Source organism: Pelodiscus sinensis, chromosome 6 (genome assembly GCF_052426305.1).
Source record: "Pelodiscus sinensis isolate ZL-2025 chromosome 6, ASM5242630v1, whole genome shotgun sequence".
Classification (NCBI taxonomy): Eukaryota; Metazoa; Chordata; order Testudines; family Trionychidae; genus Pelodiscus; species Pelodiscus sinensis.
This window is the reverse complement of record NC_143057.1, coordinates 34699013-34722144: the sequence shown is the minus strand read 5'-3', so window position 1 is coordinate 34722144 and position 23132 is coordinate 34699013. Positions and strand designations below refer to the sequence as shown.

At 41.2% G+C, this 23132-nt stretch overlaps 1 protein-coding gene across 5 annotated transcripts in view; it reads left to right on the top strand.

Annotated features, from left to right (window-relative positions):
- Nucleotides 1-23132, top strand: part of CEMIP2 (cell migration inducing hyaluronidase 2) — an 87033-nt gene that overhangs the window by 47300 nt on the left and 16601 nt on the right. For 4 of the 5 annotated variants that reach the window (XM_075931705.2, XM_006137830.5, XM_006137828.3 and 1 more), the window contains exons 5-15: nucleotides 2269-2447; nucleotides 4241-4429; nucleotides 7709-7878; nucleotides 14086-14295; nucleotides 14693-14898; nucleotides 15332-15401; nucleotides 16673-16801; nucleotides 18303-18391; nucleotides 21551-21682; nucleotides 22335-22370; nucleotides 22954-23109. In XM_075931705.2, the coding sequence (XP_075787820.2) occupies nucleotides 2269-2447; nucleotides 4241-4429; nucleotides 7709-7878; nucleotides 14086-14295; nucleotides 14693-14898; nucleotides 15332-15401; nucleotides 16673-16801; nucleotides 18303-18391; nucleotides 21551-21682; nucleotides 22335-22370; nucleotides 22954-23109 (1566 nt within the window). The remainder of the gene's footprint in view (nucleotides 1-2268; nucleotides 2448-4240; nucleotides 4430-7708; nucleotides 7879-14085; nucleotides 14296-14692; nucleotides 14899-15331; nucleotides 15402-16672; nucleotides 16802-18302; nucleotides 18392-21550; nucleotides 21683-22334; nucleotides 22371-22953; nucleotides 23110-23132) is intronic. The other variant, XM_006137832.5, reaches the window with a different exon arrangement.

The following is a 23132-nucleotide window of genomic DNA, read 5'->3' as shown; positions in this document are numbered from 1 at the left end:
GAGACTCCTTTCTTCTTACTGCAGTTCTCTTTCTCATGTCGCCAGCAGCAGCAGACAGACATTCCATGTCTTCTCTGCTGGCCACTCACGAGTAATAGTCACTCGGGTCTCATGACAATTTAAAAAAGAGAGAAATTAAAAGGTAAGACAATTTCCCTCCTCCACAAAATAAGAGCTCTTCAGTCTTGATCGTATCTTTGGATATTCTTTCTGCCAGATGCTTATTTTGACTTCATAGACAGTGAGGTTACAGAAAGACATGTTCAGTACATTGTGATTAGATTAGGCTAGAATATAACATTATGTAAAAAGTACATATGTTCTTTTTAAACTCAAAAGCCTATGCATATGAATTAACTAGAGTCAGGACTGAAGGTTATAATTTTTTCTCTTGAAAATGATTGGCTATCCAGCAAACTGACTAGCTGACACAGGCTGTTTCATATAAGGCATTTTTTAAATCAAAATTGGATTTAATCACCTAATCAGTAGTGCTAGGAATAAGAGTGCTGGTTTAGTGATGTGTCCATACTCAATCTGACAGTAGGATTTTTGTCATTTCACACAGTTGAAACCAATGATTGAGAGCACTGACTGTGCATTAAACATGGCATGGAACAGTGAACGCTCACTAAAAATATTTCAATAGGTTTGTTTTTGTGCAATATAATCTTCCAATTTCAATAACTTGCAAAGCAATACTCTAAAAATTGCTGGAACTTATGATTTAGGTTAGATTTGTGGCTGGAATACATGGAGGTGCAGGAAGTAGGAGAAGAATTTCAGGATATTGTATTTATGGATTCCACGTAGTCAAAACCCAGCTCTGATTAAAGTGTAAAGCAGAATGAGCATATTCCTAGCGGAGGCCATGTTCAAAGGATCCCACCTGCAGGCCGTGTATAGAGCCCCACGTAAACCCAAACTGCACTGTGGGCTGCAAACAAGTGGGGCTTCGTGTTGAGTAATCCTAGTGTAAAGAGTAGAATATATGAAGAAAGGCAGAAGTTTCAGGAAAGAAAGCATGTTTACATGAGAGGATATATTCTAAAAGTGGAAAAGTTAAGTATCAATAAAAATCATGGGTACAGACACAAACACCCCTCTGGTTGGGTTGATAACTTTCTAATTGCACAAAAATGCCTTTTCCCCACCCCTTCTCTGGGGTCCTTTCCCCAATCATTTTTCCCCTCCTTGCACGTTCCCTCTCTCTGCCCCCCCTCCCCCCCAACACTTTCACCAGGCTTGGGCAAAGAGTTGAGATGTGGGAACAGAATGAGGGCTCTAGTTTGCAGTACAGGTTTTGGGATGGGGCTGGGAATGAGGGTTTTGAATGCAAGAAGGGTCTCCGGGCTGTGCAGGGTTCCGAGTGCAGGAGGGGGCTCAGGGCTGGGCAGGAGATTAGGGGGGTGCAGGAGGGGTGCATGGTCCAGCTCTAGGGGTGGTACCTATGGGTGCAAGTGGCACACAGAGACACCGGGATGTGCCTCCACTAGCAGGCTACAGGAGGACATGGTCGTTTCCAGGAGCTGTGCAGAGTCAGGGATCCTGCCTGTGCCTCCAACCAGACTTGTAGCAGCTTGGTCAGTTGTGCTGATGAGAGTCACCAGGATCCTTTTTTGATTGGTCATTCCAGCTAAAAACTGGACACCTAGCAATCCCATGTTCACAGGGTGTCTATAGCAGTGCAAGTGTATATATGTATAAATTTAGGTCAAGTGTAGTTGTTGTTGTTACAGCTCCAAAGGTAGATATGGGCAGCACAGGTAGGTCTGAAAGGTTCTTGAAGGCTGTCAATTCCTACCACTACACTATTGCTATTATGTTGGGAAACTTCAGCAAGTATTACTTAGTATGGACAAGGTTTTAATCTCTCTGTACTTTGTTATATGCACACAACAACACTTTGCATGTGCTCTTCTGATCTGTAAAATACTTAGAAGTCACTGGACGAAGTATTAATATTTCCTGAGGCTTGGAATCTTTCCCCAAAGGAGAATGAGTGGCAAGTATTTTCCAGCCTGCATATGGGAGCAACCAAATATTTTCAACAATTATCTCTTGCATGAAGAGCTCGCATTCTTCTACTGTATTTTGCAAATGTATTTTAAAACATTTTGGAAAAGAGGCAAAAGAATGTTTGAATAAGTATAGTGTGATGTTTATTGTGTACCATGTCTATTAGCAAAGGATTTCTTTGAAGGGGATTTTTGTGGATTTGTTGTGGGTTTTTGTTGTTGTTTTTTTAACAATTCACTTTTTTTACAGGCAAGCCTGGGCTTTAGTCGGTGTCATAGGTGGTGGAAATTCCTCCTGTAATGAATCTGTGAGAGATTATGAAAATCATAGCACTGGGGGGAAAGCTCTTGCTCAAAGAGAATTTTTCACAGTGGATGGTCAGAAGTTTGTCGTGAGAGCTTTTAGTGAATGGAATGAAGGTAGGAAAGGTAATTTAATTTTCGGTTTGGGGTAAAAAAGAGGAAAAACAAGCTATTTGGACATTTTATTTTCCAGAATTGTTTTGTAATGCAAGCTAACTTTCTAACTACTTACTGCAGTGAGATGTTTGCCTGTTTACTGTTAATGATACCTGATTTTTGGATGAAATCCAAATCCAAATAGAAGGGAGGATTTAAAAAATGAAAACTTTTAAAATGTAAACCTCTTTGTCTGCTTCAGTGCTGTGAAGCCCCCAACATAGCATCAAAGGACTACAGTGAACTGTACCCTAGTACTTAAATTTAAAAAATTCCGTGCTGGAGAAATAGCAGACAAGATCACTTACTTCAGGATGGAGGTTTGAGAGGGTTGTGGAGTTTTTGTATATCTCTTCCATGTTTGCCTTTTTTCCCCTCATCTTTAGTGCTATTAGAATATTGTGTTAATTGCTGTTCCTTGCAATGTTTGGAGAGTTCTTAAGCATGGCTGACTTTATTTTTCACAAAAGGGCCTCCCTGTTAGTTGAATTACTCTGACATGTATACTTCTGACTGCCTGTTGGTATGGTAATATCTAAACACACACGAGTATTTTGCTTTTGCTGAATCCTTAACTGCTTTTCTTATTCTTACTTCTATGGGTGTTGGCCCTGATTAGGAAAAGGAAATTGCTTCTGAGGTCAAATTCCTTGCCAGTAAATGTTTTATCGGTATCAGAAATTCATTGTCATTGTATGATACTAAAGCTCAATCCTCTCATCCATGTTTATTTTTAAACCAAAAATGGATGCAGGCCACTGAGTCCGGTGGCTGCTTACAGCCTAGTTTTGATCAGGGAAAATTTGCACCAATGCCCATTGCCTACAAATATCAGTGAGTCCCCTTGTACTTTGTGAAGACATTGTAGGATCCCCATTAAATGTATGGATCTGCCACCTCTCTCTCTTTCTACCCAGTCCCTAACAAGTAACTATTAACAGTATTTGCATCAGCTTAAAGACAGAGATCTTGATGAAACATCTTTTTCATGGGTAATAAAGACCTGTGTGTTCACCATTAAGCCAAGGAATATCTGTGTCTGTCTATACTGGAACTATGATGGAGTTTCAGATTCATAAAGCTCTCCTTTTAATCAGTGGCTTAATATAGTTACATTCTTCTGTTTGTTTTATTCCTAGGTCTTTAAACAGGATGGGTATGAATAATATTCTTTGACTAATTATCAGATAGACTATCTCAGCACTGATATCTCATCAATCAGATTTACGAGAGAAATAAGTTGGGTGGTTAGTTGTCTTTCAAGGTCAGGGATTCCCTAGCTGGTCATGTTAATATTATGATGCTGTTCTTCAGCTATTTATCCAGGATGTATAACATGAAAGATCTATCTTTTGGTCTTTGTCTACCACTTGAATTTTGAATGAGTGATTCCAAAGGGTGATTCCGAAATAAACCCCTTACTTCAAATTACCAGTTAAACCTCATTCAGATTTAAACTTCGTTCAGGTTTAACTGGTAATTTGAAGTAAGGGGTTTATTTCAGAATCGCCTTTCTCTGCCGCGTGTAGACGCGGGCAGTTCTTTCGGGCTAGACAATTTCCAAAATGGCAACCGCCCGGGAACATGCTAATGAAGCACTGGATATTTAAATCCTGAGCTTCATTTGCAATTTCGGTCGCCCTCGTTAGCTTTCCTAGTTCGAACTAGGGGGCTAGTGTAGACCTACCCTAAGTGTTTGTAAACTACATGACATTTTAAGCTCTAGCGCATATATATTTATTTATTTTATTTTATTTTTTTAGGTGTTCCACGTTCAGGTTTCCAGGTAGAGGCTATAGATGGAGTGATACTGGATTTGTTGGAAGATGTTAGCAGCTGGAAGCCTGAAGACCAGATCGTTGTTGCAAGCACAGACTACTCAATGTACCAAGCAGAGGAATTCACTCTCCTTCTCTGTCCCGAGTGTAGCAAATATCAGGTCAAAGTCAAAGGTAGGAAACTAATATAAAGAAAGCATTTCATTCTTTTAGTATTCAGTTTTCCTGATTTGTGAGGTTAACATCACACCCCCAAACACTGCCTTTTTTTTTTTTTTAATTCCTCTTTATTTTTCTGAATGGACACTTTAGACATCTGGTCCTAAAAAAATTAACTTTTCAGTCACCTCCCTCCCCCCCCCCCCCATTTGGTTCTCTTTCCACCCTTGCTCTTTGAATTGTTGCAACTTATTTTTTTCAATTCCATTGCTTCTTATGTCTTTATTAGCTCTTTAAATGTGCCATATATCCTTAGTCTCTTAAAAAAAAAAAAAACTTCCTCTGATCTTTTCTTTTTTATGCATCTTTTTCTTTTCTTTTTCAGTAAAACGTTTATGCAAGTGACTATCGTATTTCCAATCTTTTCTCTTGCAGCATATCTCTAATCAGTTGCAAACTGTTTCTTTTCTGGGGAGAACACAGAAATGGCTCTGACATGTAGCTGACCATTTCCCCTTTTTTTGCTTCAACTCTGTGGTTTTTTTTTTTTTTTTTTTTAACTTCACTGCAGAGACAGCTGGTTCTGTTGATAGTGGGGACACAATTTGAAGATTTCCTCCCCAAACAGCTTGAGTCATCACCACCACATCTCCCAAATGTCCCCTTCTCACCCTGAACAGCTGCTCTCTGCAGTTCTGAGCTGTTGGTTGCTGCCTCTCCCCAGGGAGGGAGGGGGCCTGGCTATACCATGTGAACAAGTGGTACAGAAAATTGACAATCTCAGGCAACATGTAACCCCATTTTGCTTGCCCGCATATGTTACCTCTGTTTCACTGCAGCTTACTCCATTCTCCAAAACTGTTTCCTTATCTGGATGGCCATCTCTTTCTTCCCTCCTCATACCTCTGTGTGTCCCCTTCATGCCAAAACTTTTTCTCTGTGGAGAGTCTTCATGTCTCAGATCTTGAGCATCCATCCTCTTCATCTCATAGCTTTACCCTTAAGTATCACTTTTAACCTTGATCAACTCTCCATGTAATTTGACACCTTTTTGGGATAGCTTTGTTTGTCCCATTTGGCCTCCCATATTTATGACTTGGACAATATGAGCACCCTCAAACAAAACGCTCTCTCATTTCTCTTTATTCGACTCAGAACTCTTAGTTTCCACTGATGCTTGTTGTCATCCTTACTCTTGAACTTTCCTCTTTCTCCTCTGACTGCAGCTCTGTTTCTTACTGTCTCAGTGTTTCCTCTGGTGAAACACACATGGCTGCAATCACTTCTCATCTTGACTATAAGAACCTCTTTCTCTACCCTCTAACACTTGTCGAATGCTGCTTATCACATGCTCTCATGTATGGAAGAAGTACAACCAATCTGTTCTCCTAAACAGGTCTGTTTTCCTCTTTGTTCTGGATCCAGTTTCTTCTTTGAAAGTGTTTTCCAGTGTTTGGTGCAAACTTAACATCTTGGACAGCATTTTTGTATCTCCTCTCTCTCTCTGTGTTTTTTCACATGTGCTCCAATGTATTTCTTGTCTGTCTTGCTCTTTTTTCCCCCAACTTAGAAGCTATTCTTTAATTCAAAATGTGGGATACAATACTAATTCTTATACCTCTGTGCTCTCTCTTCATGCCAAAACCTTTCCTCTGTGGCGAGGCCTGCAAGTCTCAAATCTTGAGTGTTTATCTCATCATCACTATTTTGAAATACAACATGATTTCATTCACCCAGCAAAATTAGTATTTATAAACACATTTCACCTTCAAGAACATACGTTTCAGTCCGCGTATGACCTAGAGTTGCTCTTGCAAAGGTTGTCAGGCACATTTTGTCAGGCACATTTTTACAGCGCTTTATATTAGGGAGTGATGTAATCCTGAACATCATCTTTTGAAAGGAGGAGTAATTTGGAGCTTTGAAATGTAAATTGTTAGAACTTTCATTAAAGAGTTGAATTGGCACATCTTATTACTTCTCAGCATGAATTTGAATGCTGTTTCTTGTACTAGTTTGCAACCAAGTAAAGCAGACTGTAAAGGGAAGTTTTGCTATGCTCCAAGGCATAAGTCGTGCAAAACTTAAGTCAAATTTCCCCTCCCCCTTTCCAAAATGAAGAAAGTGTGGTTACAATATATTTTTCTTCAGATATTAGTATTCCCCCCCTTCCTTAAATTTTGGTAGCCTTTGTAATACATGTAGGATACAGAAGTATTTTTTGAAGAATGCATTCTTTTCTTTCCTACCTCATCTCCATCATTCTTTTTTGAGAGGGTGGGGAAGAGAGTGAGCAAAGGTTGCCAGCTGCAAGGAAGAAGTACCTACCCCACACTTATTAACATCAGGTTTTGTATGAGAATTACTCCTGTTGTAAATTTTCAGCTGGAATCTTTCTGTAGTAGTCAAGAACCAGCTGTGACAGAGATGTCAGCTTTGTTTTAAGGGAAGAAAGGTTTTTAATTGTCATGACAATTTTCTCCCATTTAGGAAAAGTCACATTAATTAGAAAAATAAAAGAAGCAATGAGTTTTGGAATTTTCTTTCAGTAATTTGTAATGGCTGGTTAAAGTTTTTCTGAAACAGTTGCTGGTTGGGCATTACTTTACATGTAGGTTTGCTTTATATACTGGAGTCAGTAAGGCTACACACTATGAGTAAGATTGAGCATGTACATACATCTTTGCAGGATCCAGGCTGTAGATCTTGAAAAGGGTTTGAATGTACTGATCAGTTTGAATGTACTGATCAGTTTGAATGTACTGATCAGTTATCACACTCTTCCACATTTTCTGATTATTATTCTGACTATTTCAGATTATTTCTGGGGGAGGGAGGGAAATATTAGCCAATTGATTATATTTAAAAAAAAAAACGAACAAACCCCCCAACAAAACACAACTTCTCCTTCGAAATGCTACTGTATTCCTAGTAGTTTTTTTAATAATTTGAACATCCTTAATTGTTTTTTTTTTTTTCTTTTATTCATTTCTGTTTCCTTATTAAAGGAAGGTTACCGCAACCTTCCTTTCAGTCTCCTTCATCTTGTGCAGGGGCTTCAGCACTTCTCCTCTTCAGGACTTCTATCCTTTCCTTGTGGGGAGGGTACTAGCCTCTACCATTAGGTGCTTGCCTACAGTTAAGTCGATGACAGTCTAAAAACCTGGCCCTGTTCTGGTGCCCAAACATCTCTTTAGCAGCCCTGTGCTTTATGAAGAGAGTGGTGCTTTCTGTAACAAATCCTATGGAAACAAATGATAGTTTGTTTTAACAGAACTAATTTTGTTTTAACAGAAACTCCTCAGTTCTTTCATATGGGAGAAGTTATTGATGGAGTGGACATGAGGGCCGAGGTTGGTGTTCTCACTAGGAATATCCTAATCAAGGGAGAGATGGAGAAGTCCTGCTATGCTGGCAATCAGTGTCAATACTTCAATTATGATACTTTTGGAGGACACATCAAGGTTTGAAAAAACTTTTAAAATAGCTTCCTTAAATTGTGGAAGGCTTCTGAGCAAAAATATTATTTCTAAATGTGGGTGGAGTAGTGTGTTTCAGTATCCTTTACCTTGACATTCACAAATTTTCTTACAGAGTTATTCTGTCCATCGGCATGGGTGGTTGGTAATGTAGGCAAGGGAAGGCACAACCTTTCCAGAATTGCCTACACGCCCAACTGCTGAAGGCTGGAGCTGCTCCCAGGGAGTTGTGGCATGTCTGCCTGGCTTCCCTCTCCCACCGGGGAGGGCAAGTGCAGGGCTGCGGCATGGCAGCCCTGGCCTTCCATGTGCCTAGAAAGGATCGGGCTGTGGGTGGGGGTGGCATGGCTCAAAGGACAGCTTTAGGCGGAAAAGGTGGGGCAGGGCAGGACTGGGGCTTGCCTTTCTAGCTGTGCTTTCACCCACCACCGACGTCTATGGATATTTCTTCTCAGCTTTCCTAAAACTTGAATTAATTTGCCATGAATTAGACTGAAGAATTGGGGACAAGGAAATGAAAATGTTAATGTGGTGTAACATTATTACTGCATTTATACTGTCTTGTTCGATGTAGGGATGTTAACAGCCTGTCGACTGGATAATCGACTAGTTGCTTCCCCCCACTTGCTGCCTCTATCAGAGGCAAAAATGCATCGACTATTCGATTAATGAATTACTCAATACTTAACATCCTTAGTTCAATGAATTGGTGATTAATATACAAAGGGCTAGATCTTAAAAAGAGATCAGTGATTTTGGGTACCTAACCTGAGTCACCTTAATAGAGCTTGATATTCAGAAAATGCTGAGTACATGGCTCAAGTTTTCAAACAACCTTTTACAGCATCCCATTTTGGTACCCAAAATCATTAGTCACTTATTAAAATAAAGGGATATGAAGGAACATTAATGTTACGTACCCCTAAAGGGACTACTGTGAAGGATATATTAAAGATTTAAAACTGAGATGGAAACCAATAGTACAGAAACTAGTGGTTCAAGCAGAGGTTCCAAATGTTTTGTTCATTTTAATTAATATTCTTCCTGGGAACCCCGATAGCATGGAGGAAACAAGTTTGAAGAGCAAAATAGCCTCCTTTATAAAACATGAGTCGGCATACACTGTGCATGTGAGGTCACTGTGCCTGGAATAGGCTACTTTAGTGTACAAAATCTCTCTTCCACACATCAGGACCTCCATATTTATGATGCATGTGAGGCCCTGCTGCATGGTGGATACAGTAATTACTCATTTAACATGTGCCCGCTTAACACGTTTTCGCAATAGCACGATTTTTTTAGGCAACATTTTTCAAATAACATGACCGTCCCTGAAATAACACGAAAATATTCAAGTGGTGGACTACTTCACGCAACGGTATAAGTTGGTGAAAACAGAGGTAATACGCAGGAGCGGATGAATACACATGGTCACAGTGCTCCTCTGCTCACTCATGTTTATCTTTGTGTTTTAACAAACAGTGGTGACTTGTGTTGCTAGATATATAATGTTGACGTTGATGACCCAGCACCAACAAAAAATTAACTTTGCCGCCACCACCTGAAACGCAACCCCCACCTTTTCCATTATTTTTAATGGGAAAATTGACCCCGTATAACATGTTTTTGCTTAGCACAAACATTTTCAGAAACTCATGTATAGTGTTAAATGAGGAATTACTATATAATACTATTCTGTAGAGCCAAATGGTGTTCTCCAGGCTTGATGATCTCTCGCACCATGCATGCAAACAAAATCACACAGTGCAGAGCAGAACTCATTTGGGGTTGTGACCTGCAGTTTTGGAATCTCTGGGTTAAAGCTAAAGTGTGCCATATTTATTTCAATGGGATTAAATGTGAGCTGTTACGGTGGTAGCCAGTATATGTTGAAAATGCTTGAGACTTCTTCCTTTTAAATGCAAATTACTTTGCTTTCACTGTTTTTTGTCTCAGGCTTAGTATCCTTTCTAAAGTGCTGAGCATAGATATTTAAGTTCATAATGCTGGAAATAATGGTGGGAAAGACATCTACCTCTTTTGTGCTGCAGCCTTTGTTTTGTGGGAAGGGAATACACTGGGTTTTAAGTTTCCTATTGTGATTTAAGATAATGCAGTGGAGAAAGATGTTGACGAGTTGTGAGCATTACAAAGCCTGTCTTTGATGTTGCAATAGCTCAAGTGAGTGGGCCCCTCAGATGAATGAAGATGGAACAGAAAACAAATATTCTGAGACATGAAAGTTGTTAAATTGTTCTTGTGAGTCTGATCTGAATAGTTGGGCAGATGTTGGGTAAACTTACGTTAGCATTTGTTTATAAAAACATTTGGCACCAAGCATTTTCCAGCTTTTGTTAATTTTGAACATTTGGATAAAACAGGCTTTTACGGTTAGTTAAAATCGGCCATTTTATACTGAGAAAGTAATGTAAGTGTGGTACTGTACCGCAGAATCAGACCTTAGTTCAGGGGTGGCCATCCCATCTAACAGAGAGCTGAAACAGCGGTGGAAAAAATGTGAAGAGCCTCACCAAAATTGTTGCGCGCACACACAAAAAAAGAAAGCCCCCCCCAGAATTGTCAAGTTAAAAAAAAAAGGCTGCCCCTTTAAGAAACAAGCTTAAGCTTTTTGGCCATATCGGGCTCCCGTCCAAGGCCACCATCTTGGGCGCCATTTTGAATCACCGCTCCGGTGAGCACAGGCGAGCCGGGGGAGGGAGGGCACAGGAGCGGCTTCACAAGCCACACTTGTGGCAACAGAAGTTGGTCCAATAAGAATATTAGACAAGATTTCTGGAAGTGGTAAATCTTAAGTTCAGCCAGTAAAAAGTTGAAATGGTCAATCACGGCTTCTTTAGCTTGCCCAAAACATACGGTTACCATCCTTCTTCTCAGACAAAATCAAACTCCCTTCCCTTGCCCTGCCCCCCTCTTAAAAGGTCTTTTCCCCCCTCCACTTACTCTTTCCCTCATTCTGTCACTTGCTCTCCCTATTCTTCCTGCCTGTCTCCCTCCTTCATTCTTACTGGTCCGGTTCTAAGGGGTAGGGAGGAATGGAGGTTCTGGTGTGGGGCCAGAAATGAGTGGTTCAAGGCATGGAAGGGGGCTCCGGGCCGGAGCATGGGGTTCGGATACAGGAGTAAGGGCTCCAGCTGGGGTGTGGGCACTGCTGAGGATGAGGGGTTTGGGTTGGAGGATAATTCTCTGGGCTGGGCTCAGAGGATGTGGAGGATGAGATGGCATCAGGGCTAGGGCAAGGGATTTAGGTTCTGGGAGGCACTTACCTCAGGCAGCTCCTAGAAGTATTAATATGTCCTCTCTTCAGCTCCTATTGCCCCACCCACAGATGCTACCATGATAGCTCACATTGTCCGTGGATCTTAGCCAATAGGAGCTGCAGAGCCAATGCTTGGGGGGCTGGGACCCCATGTGGAGCCCCCTGGTGGCCCTTGCAAGTAGGAGGAGACGTGCTGCTGCTGCTTCTTGAAGCAGCTGCAAGACAGGAAGGGGACCTCACTTAGCTTGCTGCGTTGAGAACAGTACTTTTAACGTCTCAGTCCGTGGTGCTGACCAAAGCCACCAGGGTTCCTTTTCAGTCAGGCATTCTGGCTGAAAACCAGACACTCTGGCAGCCGTACCACAACATAAAATTTTGTGTGGTTTTTAAGGTACAGGCAGTCCCCGGGTTACGTACAAGATAGGGACTGTAGGTTTGTTCTTAAGTTGAATCTGCATGTAAGTCGGAACTGGTGTCCAGATTCAGCGGCTGCTGAAACTGACCGCCAGTTCTGACTTACATACAGAATCAACTTAAGAACCCCAGGCTTCCTGTAGTCAGCGCTGGTCAGTTTCAGCAGAAGCTGACTTGGGGACGCCTGGGGCAGAGCAGCTGGGGTGCTCCTCGGTGCTACTGGACCAACCCGGCAGCACCCCATCTGCTCTGCCCCAGGCATCCTGATTCAGCCGCTGCTGAAACTGACCAGCAGCCGCTGAATCAGGACCTGGGGTAGAGCAGCTGGGGTGCTGCCGGGTTGGTCCAGTAGTGCCCAGAGCGGCGCTGCAGGACCAATCGGCAGCGCCCCAGCTGCTCTGCCCCAGGGTCCAAAACAAAAGCCTGGTCTGCTGGGGGGGGGCACACTAGCTGGCCCCCCCCCCCAGCAGACCAGGGACGTGGGGAGCAGAGCCGCAGCGGGGTGCCGCGCCTCTGAGGCTTTGCTCTGGCAAAGTCTCAGAGGCGCGGGACCCACCGCGGCTGCCGCTTCAGTCCCGGTGCCTGTGGTCTGCTGGGGACGGTCCCCAGCAGACCACAGGCACCGGTACTGAAGCGGCAGCAGCGGCGGTTCCCCGCGCTTCTGAGGCTTTGCTCTGACAAAGCCTCAGAAGCGCGGGAACCCGCCCGGTGCCCCTGGTCTGCTGGAGACGGTCTCCAGCAGACCAGGGGCACTGGAGTAGCTTATGAACGGGGCTTGCTCGCCCCGGAGCTCGCAGGTAGCAATCCGCCACCTCGACCTCCGGGGCGAGAGAGCCCCGTTCGTAAGTGCGGGTCCGACGTAAGTCGGGGACTGCCTGTGTTTATGTTTGGCAGCCTAATTTGCAAGCCTTCGAATGTGCAGTGTGAACAAATTAATAATACAGTGAAAACTTGAAGTTCTTTATTCATCATACATTTGCAAACATTAACTTCTCATAACTGTATGTGGTTGCATTCAGTTCATTTAACACAGAAAGGAAGAAGAGAGATTTGCATTTGCCCCATTGTTTTTTCCATCTGCATTGCCTTAACGACTTTGCCCAATACCTAGCTGTGTATTAGCTGATTACACAATTTAATGTGGAATTCCATAATACTGAGAGAGCTGCCCATCATCATTTAACAAAAGAACAATCCAACTGTTGTATCGAAAACTGCAAAGTTATTGTTCAGCTATGTTTATACAACAGATTTTACATGGTACCACTGTAGCCGTGCTGCTGTCAGGTCTCCTGTGTGCTAGCTCTGTGGTGACAGGAGAGCACTCTCCAACCCCCAACTAAACTGTGGCCAATGAGCAGCAGTAGCAATGTGGCAGAAGAGAATCTCCCGCTGACATAACGTTGTCCACAACAAGGCTTTGGGTCTTGAAACTGGTGTTGATCAGGGCTGTGAAAAAACATCCCCCGCTCTGACTGACGTAAATTTTACAGATAAACGTGCTAGTGTAGATACAGCCTTACATAGTGACTTCCTTCCTTAGGGCTGGCCACATGTGAGCTTGCATAGCTGGGCTTTGTTTTAGTTTAGTGTTTCATTTTGCTGCAGAAAGAATTCTGAGTCCTTTTCAATCCTCACTTGTGAGATTCATGGGAATGATTATTGAATGCTTTTTATTCAAATTTAAAAAAAATAAATGATTGGATTGTCCCTGATGGAGAATTGTTTGGGAAATTGAGTAATTGAACAGTTTTAACAGAAGTTTACTAGAAATTTAAACTATTTTTTCCAAGGAATGTTGAAATAATAAAATACAAATCTAGAAGTCTTCTAGCTTTGGGAATTCCCTTATTATGAGAGTTCAGATTTTGCCCTTTGCTTATAGTAACCATAAAGGATCAGTTTTAAGGGTCATATTAATACTAGATTTTTATCATCTCTCAAAGGCTCTGTGTGCACAAAAAGTTTCACCACGTTAATTCTATTTCTAATCTGTGCAATCCCATTGTATAGATTCTTTAATTAACCAGTTTGAATGTCCATATGACTGCACATGTTTAATTAAATCAATTTCTAAACCAATTTAATTAAATCAATATAGTTTTTGTGTTTACGAGGACATGGTTTTTCTTGTTTGAATACCATTTTGCTGACTGTGTTAAAAAAAAAAAAAAAAAAAAAAAGTGTAATTTTTGAGAATTTCAGTAAGAGCCATTTAAAATTTACTGACTTGCTATAGCAATAAAATTTCTCATGAAACATTTTGTTTTGGTAACATGAACATTTTGCTTACGTGCATGTCTCTTGTTTAAAAGTTACCAATTCATAGATTTCGATATAAACCAAAGCATGAAAGTTTGTCCAAACTGATTTTTGTAATATTTCACTGAACCTGTGTGTGCCTAGAGGAAATCCGTTCACTGTGGCTTCAAATTTACAGTTTGACCAATTTAAAAGTACTGTATAACTAATCATTCAGTTGTTTCTTCTTCTTACTCCAGATTTTGAAGAATTTCACCTCTGTTCATCTTTCCCATGTGGAATTGACACAAATGGGCCAGCAGCTGATAGGAAGTTATCCTGTTCACTTCCACTTGTGTGGAGATGTGGATGAGAAAGGAGGTTACAGCTTCAGGACTTATTTGGAAGGCCTTGCCATTCATCATTGCTTCTCCAGATGTGTGACAATTCATGCAACTAATGGCTTGTTGGTAGGTGCCACGGGAGAGATGCCATTTCAAATTGTTCGAAAGTAAATGTTACAAAGCACAGTCAGTGTGAAAATATATTTATTCAATTTTTTTTGGTTTAAGTGGACATGACATGACTAACACAGTCAATACATAATTACCAGGTGGAAACAGTGACTTGTGACAAATCTTGGTCTTTCTAATTGGATGTGAAGAGCTTCGCAGTCAGCTAACGTCTTCAGGGAAAAGCAGTAGCTCTCTGGGGAACAAATAAAACTTGACATTTGACTTAGCCATTATGGCTGATATTGAAACTTCATTTTGCATTTATGCCAAGATAGTAAAACTAAACAGTGCTTGTCAAATTAATCTCAATGAATGCTATTGCTACTGACATAATGAACATGCATTTTTGCAGATAAAGGACACCATTGGTTATGACACACTGGGCCACTGTTTCTTCATAGAGGACGGCATTGAACAGAGAAATATTCTGTTCCACAACCTTGGCCTAGTCACCAAACCAGGCACTCTTCTTCCCACAGACAGGAATAGCACCATGTGTATGGCTATTAAGGATAAAGTATATGGCAATTATGTTCCAGTGCCAGCCACAGACTGCATGTGAGTATCTGGCTAAGAGAAGAAAATCAAACTAGTTGCAATAATTAAAGTTCTGAAAATCTGTTGTTGCTCTACAGATAGGCAAGATTTTTGTTATGGAGGCTAATGAAGGTGGACAGCTTTCTTCATGTTTTCTTACTTGAAAATTATGAAGATTTGCTTTGTCAAATTAGCATTTAGCTGATTTGCTCAGGGCTGCCCAGGGCGGGGAGGGGGAAGTGGGGCAGTTTGCCCCAGGCCCCTATGAGAATGTCTGAGGTCTGAGACAGGGAGTGCCAGGAAGGGGACCCCAAAATTGCTTTGCCCCAGGCCTCCTGAATCCTCTGGGCGGCCCTGGATTTGCTAGATGTGAGTGCTAAGTTTTCAGTAGGCATTAGAGGGTTACCATGCTTAGCTTCTGAATTGTTTATTGTTTCTGAATAATATATTGCAGGGCTACTTCAACATTCTGGATTGCTCATCCCAACAATCATCTTATAAATAATGCAGCAGCAGGTTCGCAGGTGAGATACATAGACATTTTTTGATAGAAACTATTTCAGGTAACTAAGGCATGCACTGTTATAAAGATAGGCATTTCAGTGTTTCACATGTGTTTTTATGTTTAGAAGTACAGTGGTATTATATATACAAGTGTCCCTTCTAAATGGGCATTGACAGATACTGAACATTTGTCCTAAACAGAAGATAATTATTTCTTTTGTGACAGTGAGTGTATATAGTGAATCAGTTGTGAATAAGGGATCTTATGAATGCATCCATGCTGAAGTTAAGGCTTCGATATTTTCTGTAGTTTATATTGTTAGCGTGCTGTGTGCCTACTGTTCAGAGCTTGAAATCTGGTCATACTAGAAGATGTACCCTGCTTTGCTCAGGCCCTCCAGGGCAGAGGGCTGGCAGCATGGGTAGGTGCAGGGCCTAGGGGTGGATGTGGGGAGGGCTGAGTGGTGGAGGTTAGGGAGCAGAAGGCAGGGTTCAGGCCAGGGGGCTCTCAGGCCAGAGGGTTGGGGGGAGGGGGCTCATCAGGGCTGCCAGCTGAGCTGCCACCCCTCCTGCTCCTTGAAGTACCTTGCTCTGGCCACCAGCGGGTCTTTTCCGGTGGTGACTGGGGGGATGGGGTTTGTGGCCTCGCCATGGCCCCGGCGCCAGTGGTACTTCTCTGGAGTGGCGTGGCTGCTGGCTGGCAGGGCAGTCTTCTCAATTTTTTTTTAAATTTCTTAGGATTTTTTTTGTCAGTGTCATTATATCTTGATATGGGTAGAGTGATAAGCAATTCACAAAAGACAACTGGAAAATATTTTGTATATCTACAATAAAATGATTTGCCTAGTTAGATGAACAAAATATGACTGAGTATGTGGAAATATAACGTCACTGAAATACAAAAAGCTGTGGGGGTTTTTTTCCTTGTGACTTTGACTTCAGACTTGAAATGTACAAAATTAGGGGATCTTTCTGACTAAAATATTTCTTTTTCTGCATAACTTGTAATGAGATCTATACTGCTTTTTTTGTTGTTGTTGTTGTTGTTGTTTGTTGTTGTTGCTGCAAATTTGTAGTTCTAACATAGAGCTCTTTTTTTAAAGACATGATCTAATGTGGAATTTATTGCAAAAGGATGTTGGTTGTGTTGGTGTTTGACCCCGTGTAAATTTGTTTTAAAATGCTTTTGATTTGTTGGAGATAGCAGTAGAGCAGTAATGATGATTTAACATATTAATGCTAGACAGTTCATTATCATTTTTAAAACATGTTCTCACCCTTTTCTTTGCAGGATGCAGGAATATGGTATGTATTCCACAAGAATTCTACAGGAGAGTCTCATGATTTATACCTTGAAACCAAAGCAGAGCTTACACCACTAGGCATCTTCTATAACAACAGAGTTCATTCTAATTTTAAGGTAGTGTGGTCATAGTTTAATACCTGACTTCAATAATATTTCAGTATTAAAACCTGCATGACTAAACAAAAAAAATCATATTGGCAAACAGAGGCAAAGCCTGCTCTTCTCGAAATTTGTCATCTAGTATTGCAGCACATAGGATAATCAGATGCTTATGCAATCCCTTGTTGTAATGCTCAGCCCCAAAGTAGTTTTGGTGTTTAATATTCTCTTTTTAATAGGGAAAAAAAGGGAGGGGGAGAGTTTGTGAAATTACACACCAAAATCTGTACCTTATAGTTTTTTGCATAATGTGCTTACTCAACATTTTGAAGTCCGAGAGTGTTTTAAGGCTGATAATTGGTGTTTTGGAGTGCAATGATCTCGAGAATGCAGGTATATCACAGATCAGGATTGCTATGAATTGGAAATCGTAGTTCATAAACTGTCAGTGACGTAACTTTAGCTTCGCTAACACACTAACTTCAGTAGCTTCTTTGTAGTCTCACAGTATTTGACTTGAGAAGTACGAGGACCATTTCATATGGTAGTTTAGTGTCAGCTCAGATCTGTTGTAGCAGTGGGTCCACACAAGAGTTTCCTGAAACAATTCAAAGTCATTCACCTTAATGTAAATTATCAAACTCTATCTGTCCAAATAAAAATATTGTGTTGTCTACGTTTTATCTTATAAATTTGTAGCGAACTCTTAAAGTCTTTCATTAAAAAGTGTTGTAATTACATGGTAACTGCTCTGCATGGCATTATGTTTTGATTTTTATTAAACCATGTATGCATTTATTTACGCATCTACATTAGCTTAAAGGTGACTTAAGATTTTTCTGGAAGTCAAGTTCTGAACAGTAAATTTTACATACCATATTATTTGGAATTCTATGTTAGAAACTAACTTTCTTCTGACTTTTTTTTTTTAATTGTTCTGGTTATATTAATCATTCCTGTTCCAAATAATAGTAACAGTATTACAGCTTAGATGCACAACCTTCTGGGGGCTATATGTTAAAAAAAGTACTGTTTGAAAATTGAAGCCAGTTATTGTATTGCCTCAATATTAGAGGTGCTTGAACCAAATCACATGTTCCTATTTAAAGTAAAAATTGGCTGAAGGTAGGGAATATTCTAAGCCAAGACTAAAAGTCCTTCTGAGACAGCTGTTCAGTAAAAGAGTTTATTCAGTTTGAAAATAATTGCTTTCAAATGTGTTTAAACGAAGTCTAAACTATAGTATTTCCATGAACATTTTTCAGTCCTATGAGAGGGGTAAGTAATACTGAGATAGCAGAAATATTTTTCCAGGCTTTCTTGGGAAGAGTATGTTAGATAAGGGAAATGGAACAGTAAAAGAGAGTACATTTAAAAACTAAAAACTCCGATATCATGCATACAGGACTCACCTGTTTTGTGAACTCCGTTTCAGTTTTATTGCCAAAGATAATTTTGTAAAGCTGTTTCGGACTGGGTCGGGTGAATTATTTGTTTCTTTCCTCACCTGTTTCAGGCTGGCTTATTTATTGATAAAGGTGTAAAAATTACCCATGCTAATGCTGAGGATCCACGGGAATATCTTTGCCTGGACAACAATGCAAGGTAAAAATGTGTTCTTTCAAAGTTATTGTGTGTTGCCTCACTATTAGAGGTGCTTGAACCAAATTACATTTTAGAATAGTTAAGTTCTCAAGGTGGAATCCTTTTCTTTCAAAATATTCATAATATAAGATTAGAAAATGTTTTAAATCTTTGCAAAACATGATGGTTGTCAGATTTGTTGCTATTTTATGTACATAATCCCACATCCACATCAACCCACCCACCAGTTCTTTGAATTAGCAGAGCATTCTGTGTTCTGGGAGTTGGCTGCTCCTTCTGCATACTAGTGCTGAGCTGGCTCTCTTAACTGAAGTGAGTCATTACTTTCAACAGCTCTGAAAAATATTCTCTTATCTGATGTGCAAAGTTGAAAACCTATTAAAGGCTGCTGATTGCTGAACTCCCTGGCTTGTGGCTCAACCGCAGGGCTTGTCTTCACTTCACGGTGGATCGACACTGCAGTGATAGATCCACCAGTGGTTGATTTTATTGTGTCTGCTTAAATGTGATAAATCAAACTCTGAGCACTCTCCCATTGACTCCAATACTCCACCTAAATGAGAAGAGTAGTTGGAGTCAACAGGAGAGCAGTCCCCACTGACTACACTGAACAGAAGACACCACGGTAAATAGGTCGATTTCAGCTACACCGTTTGCATAGCTGAAGTTGCATAGGTTCATTTAATGGGGCTAGTGGTAATGGTGGAAAGTGGTTAGTGTAGACAAGGCCTAAGGCAATGGTTCTCTACCAGGGGTATGAAGAGTCTTCCAGGAGGGGCATCAACTCATCTGGATATTTGCCTAGTTTTACAACAGGCTACCATAAAAAACACTAGCCAGCTCAATACAAGCTTAAAACTTCCTACAGACAATGACTTGTACTTACATTTCATATATAAACAATAGTTCTTTTATTTATAATTATATGATAAAAATTCCTTACTTTCTCATTTTTCAGTAGTAGTGTGCTGAGACACTTTTTTGTATTTTTATGTCTAATTTTTTTTTTTAAGCAAGTAGATTTTAAGTGAGGTGAGACTTGTGGGTGCACAAAGCAAATCAGACTCCTGAAAGGGTTTCAGTAATCTGGAAAGGTTGGGAGCCCATTAGTCTAAAGGACCTAGTTTCAGAGGTACAACTCAATAGCAAGTCAGTTGGAGTTGGACACCCATCTGCTCTTTGTTCCTTTGAAAATCTCCCGCTAAATCATCAGACAGCTTATTGAATATTCAACTCAACAGTGCAACTTGAGAGCATCTATTGGCAGAGTATTAATTGGTTTGGTGTATACATAGACACATTCTCTCCAGAATAGTTCATTCCATGAACGAGTAGTGGAGAGGTTCCTTACAACAGGCTGGCTTGCTATTTTTTTCTTGCACTTTAAATAAAATTATACGTATATTAATCACATTTCAAATGAGGAGAAACCAAATGTCCATCTACCTGTACCCTGCTCTAGAATCTAGTAAAATGTCATTAGATAAGAGAACTACAGTAAAACTCCATTGGTCCGGCATCCAATGCTCCGGCATTCCTGATGGTCCAGCACCATCAAGAACCCGGAAGTGCTCTGGCTGCCAGACAATTGGAGCTGCTCTGTGCCCGGCTTCCCCGATTCAGCTGTTGCTGAAACTAACCAGCAGCTGAATGAGGAAGCTGGGGGCAGAGCAGCTGGGGTGCTGCCAGGTTGGTCCCGTAGTGCTGCCCCTTGGGGCTGCGGGACCAACCCGGCAGCACCCCAGCTGCTCTTGGGGATGCCTGGGAAGAGCAGCTGGAGTGCTGCTGGGTTGGCCCCTCAGCGCCAAGGAGCAGCGCTACGGGACCAACCCGGCAGCGCCCCAGCTGCTCTGCCCCAGGCATCCCGATTCAGCCACTGCTGAAACTGACCAGCGGCTGACTCCAGGAAGCCCGGGGAAGAGCTGCTCTACCCCGGGCTTCCTGCAATCAGCCGCTGGTCAGTTTCAGCCGCGGCTGAATCGAGGATGCCTGGGGCAGAGCAGCTGGAGTGCTGCTGGGTTGGTTGCGTAGCGCCGCCCCTTGGTGCTGCGGGTCCAACCTGGCAGCAACCCAGCTGCTTTGTCCAGGTGTCCCCAAGAGCAGCTGGGGTGCTGCCAGGTTGGTCTCGCAGCGCCGAAGGGCGGCACTACCGGACCAACCCGGCAGCACCCCACCTGCTCTGCCCCAGGCATCCTGGATTCAGTCGCTGCTGAAACTGACCAGCAGCAGCTGAATTGGGGATGCCTGGGGCAGAACCAGACTATCGGAAGGGGGGGGGGCATCCCCACCCCACTCCAAACCCCTCATAGCCCCCCCCTTCCGATAGTCCAGCATATCTGACAATCCGGCACCCCCTGGGTCCTAGCGGTGCCGGATTATCGGAAGTTTACTGTATATCTGTTTGAACTGACCTCTGTTCAGGAAGGGGACAGTTGGACTTTGAGAACATATTTTACTTCACGCTTTGGAAATGAACCACAGTTCAGAAATCATGACAAAAGGCAGATAAGACCAGTGTGAATGATCAACCAAATAATCATAGCTAGAGATCGGAGACCAGGAAGTACATGAAACCTAATGAAAATATGTTGTAGTCTCACAGGGAACAAAGAGGGGCACGGAAAAACTGAAAAGTGTTTCAGGAACCTTTTAGAGGGGCTAAAACAGAGCGTCCTAGGAAACAAAGTAAGAGATTCTTTACACAGTCAGGAGTGAGTGACATTAAATCCTACTAGAGGAACTTAAAATATTATTCACCTAGAATAACTCAGACATTTCAAGGTGCTGAATAGTATCTCTGTGTCTGGAAACTGAGGGTATGTTTCCATAACAAGGGAAAAATCTGTATTTGGCCCATATCAGCTGACTTGGACTTGCAAAGCTTTTTCATTGCAGTTAGATTTCCAGGCTTGGGCTGGATCCTGCCTCTAGGACATTGTGGAATGTGTTAGGGAGAATTGTGGGGGCACTTACAGTGAAAATAGGGTTCTAGTCTCTCTCCTCTTTCAGCATGGGCCTCAGGCACATTGCAGGAGTTGATTTTTGCCTGTCCAGTACATGCAAATGTTTATCTACCTCATCAGTGTCTGTGCACGTTAACACAGAGCATAAATCAGATCCCTGTGTCTCAGGTGTTTTTGGTTTTCCTTCTTTTCAAAGGTTTCGACCTCATCAAGGTGCTGACCCTGAAAAGGCCCGAGTTGCTGCTCTGATTGACAGACTAATCGCTTATAAAAACAATGATCATGGGTGTTGGGTCAGAGGAGGGGACATTGTCATTCGGAACTCTGGGTAGGTATCCAAGAGCAAACAATTACCTGCTAGAAAAAGTTTTCCTTGACAACGGTATTAAAGCTAGTATAGAATCATAGAGCTGGAAAAAACCTCAGAAGGTCATCAAGTACAGCCCCCCGCTCTAGGCAGGACCAATAGTAGACATATGAGTTGTCAAATCTGGAAAAGTCTATATTAAAATAGGGTTATGAGAGAGAATATCAGAGCTAAAGCATTGAAGCTTTTTGATTCTCATTTCACACTAGTGGGCTAAAAGTAACCATGCAAGTTTACATGGCCTAATAGGAACCAAACAAGGATTTAAAATTTCATAAAAGAGAAAATGTTCTCTGTTGTCTCAGTTTTAAAAATGTTGACTTTTATTATATCTGAGGTTTCTCTGAAGCTATCATATTGCCACTTAACAAAATGATATAGAAATCCTTATATTGATTAAAAATAAAACACCAGAAATTTGTGAGCGTAATAGCTATGGAACTTTTTTGTAAGTTGAATCTTATCTATGTATGCAAGTAAATTCAGTTTGAAGTGAATCTGTGCTCCTGCCCTTCGAGAAACTAAAATAAAAATTGACATTTAATGTATGTTAAAGTTTTATATTGTATGTACTTTGAAATTGACTTTGTTCAAAAATAATTTTTTCTTGTAGGTTTGCTGACAATGGAATAGGTTTAACTTTTGCCAGGTAAGTATCTTGGTACTGAATTTCATTGCTATGTTCAGTTTTTATAGCTTTAGTTTTGACTGTGTGTTGCCAAAGAATAGGAAGTAGATTTGATATTGGAGCTATTTAGAAACACAAATGTACAAACATTAGAAGTGTGGAAATAAAGATGAGAGGGCTTACATCAAGGAAATGCCTCATCACTTTTGATCCTAGGTCTGTTTCACCTGGGACTCTGATCAGGTCATGATATTAGATAATTAGATGGCATGACCAGAACTCTAAGAAAGCTTACTACACCCTAGCTTTTCACCTTCTATAACTAAAATGTTCTTAACACTGAAAATACAAGTTTTAAAGAGGAGACTGTAGGACAAGGGGAACAAAAGATTTAATACTTAGAATCAACTGTATGTGTATTAATCAGTTACAATTTCTTTTAAAGCTAGAGTTTTTGAAAACAAGGATTAAATTGTATATTGCAATACGCTGGAAAACAAAAGACTTGGTATGCATTGCTTAGATTGAGGTAAATACTAGTTAGAAGTTGTAGGATGCCTAAACTGTAGTGCTGTATCCATAATCTCAGACTTTGTTTTGACAGTGATGGAAGCTTCCCAAAAGATGAAGGTTCCAGCCAGGAAATATCAGAATCTCTGTTTGTTGGTGAGAGCAGGAATTATGGCTTCCAGGGTGGCCAAAACAAATACTCAGGAACTGGAGGAATAGACAATAAAAATCGCACTCTGCCTAGAAATCGGTAAGTGTTTCAGTGAGTAAAAC